Source organism: Nematolebias whitei, chromosome 7 (genome assembly GCF_014905685.2).
Source record: "Nematolebias whitei isolate Nwh7 chromosome 7, NemWhi1, whole genome shotgun sequence".
NCBI classification, from domain to species: domain Eukaryota; kingdom Metazoa; phylum Chordata; class Actinopteri; order Cyprinodontiformes; family Rivulidae; genus Nematolebias; species Nematolebias whitei.
Genome location: NC_056504.1, coordinates 48,716,214 through 48,725,582, shown reverse-complemented (window position 1 = coordinate 48,725,582; position 9,369 = coordinate 48,716,214). Strand labels below are relative to the sequence as shown.

The 9,369-nt window shown below is 46.6% G+C and overlaps 1 protein-coding gene across 1 annotated transcript in view; it reads right to left on the bottom strand.

Moving 5' to 3' along the window:
* The window catches only part of LOC119412029 (E3 ubiquitin-protein ligase RNF123), a 69,923-nt gene that overhangs the window by 55,563 nt on the left and 4,991 nt on the right, over positions 1–9,369 (bottom strand). Inside the window, exons 9-19 of the mRNA XM_037679005.1 lie at positions 9,031–9,098; positions 8,815–8,940; positions 7,285–7,399; positions 3,822–3,926; positions 2,908–3,033; positions 2,740–2,832; positions 2,569–2,642; positions 2,181–2,298; positions 1,073–1,172; positions 929–990; positions 416–487 (exon numbers count right to left, since the gene is read on the bottom strand). Of these exons, the coding sequence (XP_037534933.1) occupies positions 416–487; positions 929–990; positions 1,073–1,172; positions 2,181–2,298; positions 2,569–2,642; positions 2,740–2,832; positions 2,908–3,033; positions 3,822–3,926; positions 7,285–7,399; positions 8,815–8,940; positions 9,031–9,098 (1,059 nt within the window). The remainder of the gene's footprint in view (positions 1–415; positions 488–928; positions 991–1,072; positions 1,173–2,180; positions 2,299–2,568; positions 2,643–2,739; positions 2,833–2,907; positions 3,034–3,821; positions 3,927–7,284; positions 7,400–8,814; positions 8,941–9,030; positions 9,099–9,369) is intronic.

Below are 9,369 nucleotides of genomic sequence, written 5' to 3'. Positions count from 1 at the left end.
AGAGAGAGAGACAGAGAAAGAGACACAGACAGGGAGAGACAGACAGAGAAAGAGACACAGACAGTGAGAGACAGACAGACAGGGAGAGACAGACAGACAAACAGACACAGACAGGGAGAGACAGACAGACATGTTGTCAGCTCGCCTTCTCTGGTCATGATTAAATATTTAACTGTCAGAGAATCATCTGAGTCCAACTGGACCAGAGCATCTGGAACTTCTAACAGGTACCGGACGGTTCTGGTACCAGACTAAAGGTTTCATCCACCATGTTTTAAAATCAAAGCAGGAGGACCCGGCTCCTGAACGAACACGATCTGGGTTCTGTGTACTGACCCACTCCAGTGAAAGACGTTCTGGATCAAACTGACTTTTTGTGGAAGAGTTCTGCGGCCCGGCTCGGCCCGGTTCTTACCCCTCGGTTGCTGGCGTTCTCCTGCAGGAACTTCCTGAACTTGTTGAGGAAGATGTAGCGCGAAGCTTCTCCCTGAAACAGAACCAAATGTTTGGGTCAGAACTCCGACAGATTTCATCACAGAACCTGGTCAACAGCACCCGACAGGGAGGCTGCGCAGTGGTGCAGCGTCACGCTGCGGGAGGACCGGACCCTGGTCCAGGTTTTCAGGATTAAAGCTGAATTTGACAGAGTTCTGGTTCATTGACCCAGTTACAAATCAGTCACTGATCATTCATCATTCATCAGCTGCTGACCCAGAACCAATCAGACCGACTCTGAACAACACCGTGCTCCTCCTGACTGAACAGAACCAGTTCTGAATATTGGGCCCGTTTCGGGTCAGAACTGATACTCACACCACAGAACCTGGTTCTGTGTCGTTTTAACCCTGAAAACAGAGGGAACCTGGACCTGAGTGAACAGTTAGTCCAGACAGGGTAACCCAGCCGGATCAGAACCGTGTGTTGGTACCGTGGTTTTGTCCTTGTTGTTGAGCAGCAGCCTCAGGATCTGGACCTGCAGCTCCTCCACCACTGAAGAGAAGAGCAGAGACACGTTAGCATCAGAACTTTACAATCTATACCAGCAGACAGAACCCGATGACCCGGTTCTGACCTTCGATCCTCTTCTTCAGCCTCTGGCAGCCTCGCTCGTACGCCCGCCGCCTCAGACGCTCGTCAGAACTTTCATCTTTGGGTTCGCGCTCATCTTTACCCTGCAGAGCGACAGGAAGGAGACATGCCAGTCAGACTGTGGGGGTCCATCAGGTCCAGGTTCAGGTTTTAGATGTTTCCAACACCTGGGTCAGTAACAAAACCCAGCAGAACCGGAGGACCAGCAGAGGAGTTCTAGATTATCTCAGTCAAACATGTGACTTCAGTTCTGAGATGTTTTGTCTTTTAGTGGATATTTCTTCTGAAATGAAGAAGAGCCAGAACCAGAACCAGCTCCAGGAGGCTCTGATTGTTCAGAACCGAGATCAGTTCTGTCTGTGCTCAAAGAACCGACGGGTCGGCTCAGTTGGAGCAGGAATGAGAAATAATCACATCAAAACCAAAATTTAAACACAAACACGTAGTCTTCACTTTAACGTTTTCATAAAACAATACAATTATAATAAATATATAAAATAATACTATAGAAATATATAATAATATAATAATAATAATATATTAATACAAATACAATATTTCTAAAATAATAAAATATAACTTTAATCTGTTCCTGAAAGAGCTTTACTGTGAAAACAACATTTCTTCTAAAACCCTTTAATAAACTTTATTAAATCATAATAAAGTTTGATTGAGTCATGATATTTTTGTTATCTCAGTTTTCAGACACTCGTCTGTCGATCCTCTATGACGTGTTTCTGACAGTTCTGAAGATCCGTCGGGTCAAAGAAAGGTTCAGACGTTTAAATGATGATTTGAAGCAGCGTGAATCCAGTCCGCCCGGCGCTTCGGCCCGTCTGCTCTGCTGTCTGGGAAACAATAACTAAACTTTTGTTCCACGTGGATTTATTTTTAAATCTGAACATTTTCATTATTTTTTTAATACGGGAGTGGGCCCCACCCCCACACTAATGAGCAGTACGCTGATGTGGGGTCAAGGTCAAGAAAAGGTCAAGAAAAAAACAAGTCCTGGGTCATGACGCTCTTTATCTGCACGACATGTTTAGAAAGGTTTTACAGGTCAGGTGAGGAAGCAGCTGAGTCGGTTTTACCTCCTTGTCAAAGTGCGTGGGCCACCAGGTGGTGGGGATGAGCTCCTCAAGCCCCGCCTCCTTCACCCTCAGAGGGGTCTTGATGTAGAAGAACACGACAGAACGTAGAACATCAAACGTGGCTCCGGTTAAAGAGTCAAACAGGAAGCTGTCCCAGATGAAAACTGGCTGTGAGCACATTTCGTCTACTTCAGTGATTCTCAAGATGTTTTGATTTTAAAAATCGGACCCCCCCTTAAGAAAACTGTTTCCAGCACGACACCCACAGTCTGAGAGCTGCTGCTTCATTTGGTTCAAGAATCAGAGTTAATCAGCAGCAACAAGATGAACCTCCTGACCCGGTTCTGGGTCCAGGTGCTGGACTCTCTGGGTTCAGGTGAAAGGATATAAGACGTTGTTGAGCAAATACTTCCTGGACTTCTCGTGGCGGAGGATGGCCGTGGTCAGCCTCAGATAGTGAATCTGAAACAGATAGACACACCTGAGGACACCTGAGGACACCTGGGGACACCTGAGGACACCAGGTCCATGTGGATTAAAAACAGGAAGTAGGTCGTACCTGGAAGCCCAGGTCTGGGATGATGGGGGAGAACCGGTACGCCCTCAGCAGAGACATCATCAGCTGCTTCAGACACTCGTTCACCTCGTGTTCCTGCAGACACAAAGACAAGTTTTGAGCTTCACCACAAACCTGAGGCTGACCTCTGACCCTGCTGGTCCAACAAACCTCCATCAGCAGCCAGAACAGGTCCAAGAGCTGCTGGATCAGGGGGTGTTCATCCACAGAGCCCCCTCCCTCCAGAATCCCCAACAGGAAGTTCATCAGGACATCCTCCACCAGGTACACCTTACACTGCAGAAACAAACCAACTGTTACCTGAAGTCTGAACCCTAATGGTTCAGAACCAGTCCAGCCCCCACCACCCCCCACCCTGACTGAGGAAAAACTGAAGGAACCAAGAAGGTGATGTTTCATTGGTCTAACCAATTCTAGATGGAGTCCAAGTCCAAAAAAATGACCAAACACAAGAACCAGGTGATCAGTGAGCTGCTAAGACTCTCCTGACAGAACACCGGTCCCTGATGTGAGGGGGACAACAGGTCCCTGTTCCTCTGAGGTGGATCACATGTCCCTGTTCTTCTGAGGTGGATCACAGGTCCCTGTCCCTCTGAGGTGGATCAAAGGTCCCTGTTCCTCTGAGGTGGACCACAGGTCCCTATTCCTCTGAGGTGGACCACAGGTCCCTATTCCTCTGAGGTGGACCACAGGTCCATATTCCTCTGAGGTGGATCACAGGTCCCTGTTCCTCTGAGGTAGACCACAGGTGCCTGTTCCTCTGAGGTGGATCACAGGTTCCTGTCCCTCTGAGGAGACCCAGGTTCCTGTCCCTCTGAGGGGGACCACTGGTTCTTCTCCCTTTGAGGTGGATCACAGGTTCCTGTCCCTCTGAGGAGGACCACAGGTTCCTGTCCCTCTGAAGGGGACCACAGCTTTGTGTCCCTCTGAGGTGGATCACATGTTCCTGTCTCTCTGAGGTGGATCACATGTTCCTGTCCCTCTGAGGAGGATCACAGGTTCCTGTCCCTCTGAGGGGGATCTTTGTTACCATTCCTTACAGACCAGCCGGCAGCTCTTCTCACCATCAGAGGAGCAAAGTGGTTGAAGATGTGAGCCAGGGTGATGAGAACCGTTGGATCCCCATGAAGCCTCCAAACTGCAGAGTCATCCTCCACCAGCTTGTCCTCCTGCAGACACACACAACACATTTAAACACAAAGTAAAACACACACTTCACATGTTCTTCAGTCCAGATAAAACCAGATGTTCCAACTGTTGGACAAAATCCTTCAGTCCAGATAAAACCAGATGTTCCATCAGTTGGACAAAGTCCTTCAATCCAGATAAAACCAGATGTTCCACCCACTGGATGAAGACACACCGAACCATTTAAATCTCTGAAATCCCATCAGACCAAATCCTTCCTGGTCCAGTTTGGATTCAGAAAATTAGATACGTCTGTTAAAAACATGTTCTCAGTATTTGGTACCATTGCCTTTAAACTGTCTGATTGGGTCAGATGTTCTGGGTCTTCTTCCACTGACTTCTCACAGCTGTCTGTTGGACTTCACTCCCAGTCCTGGTGGACATGAATCAATTTTGGAGGACACCTTAGTCACACCTTTTCGTCCATTTACCATTTACCATTTACCTTTTCAGTTCCACCCACAGATTTTCTCTGGCACTGAGATGGTCTGTGTGATGGACGCTCTAGAACATAGGCTCTTGTCCTTCAGACACTTTGTAACTAATACAGCAGAAGACTGAGAGACATTGTTCATTTTGGGTTAGGGTTCACACATCACAAAGCTTCGCACTGCTGTACTTGTCCATCAGGATGGTGTCCTCAGGCACAGGTTACGATGGACATTAACAGGAATGATTTAGTTCCATCAGACCTCAGGACATGTTTCTAAACATTAACGTCTTTGTCTCTTTGTGGACAAACTTTTTTGTTGCTTTGGGAATAATGTCGTTGCTCTCTCCGAGTGTCCTATCAGCCCATGTTGGTCCAGAGCTCTCCATTCAGAGCCGGAGTATGGAACAGAAAACCTGTTTCCTCAGCTCCAGTTATGGGCAGACAAACCCCCAAGTGCCCCAACTCAGCTTCCTCCATGGGAAATGTTTTGGTGGGATTAAGAAGATCTGAGAAGTATTCCTTCTACCTCCTGACAAAATCATTGGTTGAGGTCAACAGCACCCCACCTCCATTAAACACAGTGTTGATAAAGCGCCGCTTTCCCAGCCTCAGATGCCTGATGGTTTGCCAGAATCTCCGGGGAGCAGATCGAAAGTCTCTATCCAAGGCCTCACTGAGCTCCTCCCTCATCCAAGCTTTTGCCTCAGCAAAAGTCATGGCTGTGGCTTGATTGGCTCTTGGGTACCACTTGGCTGTCGCTGGAGTTGTACCAAACAACAAGTCCTGATAGGACTCCTTCTCTACCAAGTTTGAGGATAACCACCAGATAACCTTGTGGCCACAGTTCAAGGCAGTCACCTTTTATGGGGAGTGGTGGTGCAGAGGTTAGAGAGGTGGGCCTGTGATCTGAAGATCGCCGGTTCACACCCCGGTCCCGACAACAGTAAAATTGTGGGTGGGGTAGGTGAAGCACCCACACCTGCCCCCACCCTCATTCGTCCCACTCTGGGCCCATGAGCAAGGCCCTTAACCCCCCCATCTGCTCCCTAAACAGGTCGCTCTTGAAAACGAGTTCTCGTGGCTCAATGAGACTACCTGGATATATAAAGGGTAAATGAAAAAAAAAAAAAGGTGTGGAACATAGTCCACTCTGAGTCAACATCCCCGCCCTTGTTGGGATGCGGTTGAAGTTCTCTTGGATGTGTGAGCTGAAACACCTTCTGATGGGTTCTTTTGCCAAGCGTTCCCAGCAAACCCTCAGTAGATGGGTATGCCGGGTCTGTCCAACATCTACCCCACCATCTGATCCAACTTAGTTGATAGGGTAGCTCCTCTCTTCAACTGAGCATGCAAAGCATATGCCTGCAGATCAGATGACAAGACTACAAAGTCAATCATTGATCTGCAGCCTAGGGTGTCCTGGTGCCAAGTGCACTTATGAACACCCTTATTTTCAAACATAGTAATTGGAATGGACAAACCGTGACTAGCACAGAAGTTCAACAACAGAAGACAACTCGGGTTCAGGCCAGAGAGGTCGTTCCTCCTAATCATGCCCCTCCATGTCACATAGTCACTACCCACACGGGAATTGAAGTCCCCCAGCAGAATAAAGGAGTTTCCAGCTGGAGCACCATTCAGCACCCCCACTATAGACTCCAAAATGGCCCCAAACTGCTGTTTGGAACATAAGCACAAGCAACAGTCAGAGCCTGTCCCCCCAACTGAAGGTGTAGGGAAGCTACCATCTCATCTACCAGGGAAATCTCCAACACACAGGCACAAGCCAGTGGGCTACAAGTAGCCCAGTGCCTCTCACCATGGGCAACTTCAGAGTGGAATGAGTTCCAATCCCTCTCAAGGAAATTGGTTACAGAGCCCACACCGTATGCCGAGGTGAGCCCAACTATAACCAGTCAGTACCTCTCAACATCACACACAAGCTCAGGCTTCTTCCCCACCAGAGAGTTGACATTCCATGTCACAAGACAGCTTTGGTAAGCAAGAGTCAGAGCACCAAGGCTCCCACATTCGCCTATGGCTTATGGCACTATGCACCAACTCGTATGGCCCCTCCCACAGGAAGGCAAACCCATATTACTCATTCAGGCTGAGCCCAAACAGGCTCCATAGGTACTACTATTACTTTATTTAAAAATAAAAACAACTTTAAAAACAACCACCGCTGCAACAAAGTGTTGTACATACACAATCAAGAACATTTAAACACAAAAGAAAAAACTGTTAAAACAGTAAGGCCAATAAAAACAGTAGTGCAGAGCAAATTTCTGGCTGTGCCAAAAGCAAGGGAAGAAAAACGTGTTTTTTTAAAAGTTTAAAAATGGACAGCAAAGGGGTTCTTCTGATGGGAAGTGGGAGATGGTTCCATAAATTTGGAGCAGCAGCAGAAAAGATGGAGACCTGGACACAAGGTGCTCTCTGACAAGCCCCTCCCCCAGGCCCAGCTCCAGTAACCCATTCCAGGGCAAGGGACACCAAGGTCCTTGCTGTTGTCTATTCATACAAGAGGTCTGAATTGCTCTTTGTATGGCCTGTCACCTAGGACCAACTTGCCTTAGGAAATCCTACCGGGGTAATTGCCGCCGACAGCATGGCTCCTAGGATCATTCAGGCCATAAACTCCTCCACTAGAATAAGGTGGCGATTCATGGATACAGGGCTCTGGGGGTGGATGAGATGGGTGGATGGATGAATGGATAAAACTCATCCACTTCCCGAGAGGTATGATTGAACAAAGAAACCGTCTTTTTCCAGAGCAATAAGAAGGAACACAGAACCCCTCTACTTCCTGAGAGAACTAATGTTTTTTTCTAGAATAAAACCAGCTGTTCTCCATGACCCCCCCCCTTCCCCCCACAACAGTGACACATAGGTGTTTCAGTCACCTGGGTGTCCATGGAGGTGGACAGGACATTCTTGATGTAACCCAGTAGTTTGTGAGCCTTCTTCAGGTCTGCAGTGGGAGGGTCCTGGAGGGGGCGGTATCCTTCCACAGGATACGTGAGTCAAAGCGTGGTTAAAGAAAAACACTGAGGGCAGCATTTAGTCAGAGTGTAGCATATATGAGCAATGGTGGAAGAAAGGTGACACTTGTTCCTCACTTTACTAGACTTATTTACTTATATTGCACAAGTGTGACAGCAGCTGGTCAGTTTATTGACCAACAACAACTTAATTAATAAATTCACCCTTTAATAATCAGAACTCAGTCACTGAAGTAGAATCTGTTCATTACTGGGAGCTCCATACCATAACAAATTAATATTCCTTCAAAGGAGACCAAAGTTGTCTCAAGTTTTATTGTAAAAATAATTTATCAAACTAAACAAAATCAAACAACATAAAAGATAATAATTTGTAGAATAGCTTGTTAAAAAGTAGTAAAATAATTATTAAAACAATGAACAATCTAAACAATTATCAATCAACGATTAATTCTCTTATCTTAAGGCAAAATTAGTTCTTTGAGCGGGAATTATTTTGGCTTTTATACGCGCATAAATTTAGACAAAGTTCATTTGATAAATAGTTTACTTTGGATTTTGGTTGAGAGAAGTATTTAATGTGACCAGATCAAGTAATTTATTATCACTGCAAGCCAGGAAACGATTGATCAAGTTGCATGAGCTAAAAATGGCATAACCAGAGTTGCATCATGTCAACTGGTTTCTGCTCCTTACTGGGTCAGTTTGAGGATGCCAGTTCACTCATCTTTCCGGAGTACTGCTGGTAGATCAGACCGGGATACACCACGAGGAGAGGACTAGCCAGGAACTGCCCAAAGAGGCTGAAAGTCACTGTGACTGCTTCAGGGGTCGGTGAGGACGACAGCTGATGAGAAGGTGTGCAGGTGATAGACAACCATCAGCTGGCTTAGACTTTAAGCCGAAAACACGAGTCTTGCAGTGAGAAAAGAACAACGCTTCATCTTCGGTAGTTACTTGAAACTTACTTTGCTTCTAACAAAAACTGTAACTGAGCAAACATGTTTACTTGCTCAGGAATAAACAAAGACGAACATTAGACGTGAGGATGGGCAAATCAGACAAACTGAAAGTGTCCCACAAAGAAACTTTGTGTGAACTCTCGGCTCTCAGAAGAATTTTGAGGATCTCTCAGACATTATGACTCCCCTCTGAAGTAAAGTTTAGAGCAACTTTAAAGAAAACAATTTATGGTGAGTCTGGAAGGCAACCCAAGGGTCACAGGTCATAGGCTGGGAAGCACATCTTCATTCTAAAACAGCAATGTGGCACACCTGTGGAACTGAAACACGCCTTCATCTACCTGGAATACAGCAGGAAGTTTTACCTGCTCAGGTGAGGGAGATAACAGCAGACAAAGTTCTGAAGTAAAAGTGCTCAGGTGTAGGGTCAGTCAGGTGATCAGGGGTTAGTCTGAGAGCTGAAGGATATCTGAGCGGCCTGCTGCCGAAGTTAAAGGCCACCGACTCTTTGAAGGACAAGCTGATGGCAGGAAAATATGCCACACCGGGACCCGTCTTTATGTTGGTGAAGGCCATACCCAGGGACTGCCCATTCCTGCACACAAGTGTCAGGTACAGGTAAAGGAACAGGTACAGGTACCAAAGGTGAAGCCTGAACGTGTCTGCATGATGCTAAAAAACTCACAGGCAGAAGGTGATGGTTCCTTCATCCAGATCGATCAGACAGCTCACCACGTCTCCTGCTGCCCATGACTGCACAAATATTACACGAGTCAGCACAAAATACACGAGTCAGCACGTATTACATGGCGTGAGTCAGCACGAAATACAAGACATGAGTCAGCACAAAATACACAACATGAGTCAGCACAAAATACACAACATGAGTCAGCACATAGTACACGACATGAGTCAGCACGAAATACACGACATGAGTCAGCAAATATTACACGACATGAATCAGCACAAAATATACAATGAGTCAGCACAAAATACACGACATGAGTCAGCATGAAATACACGA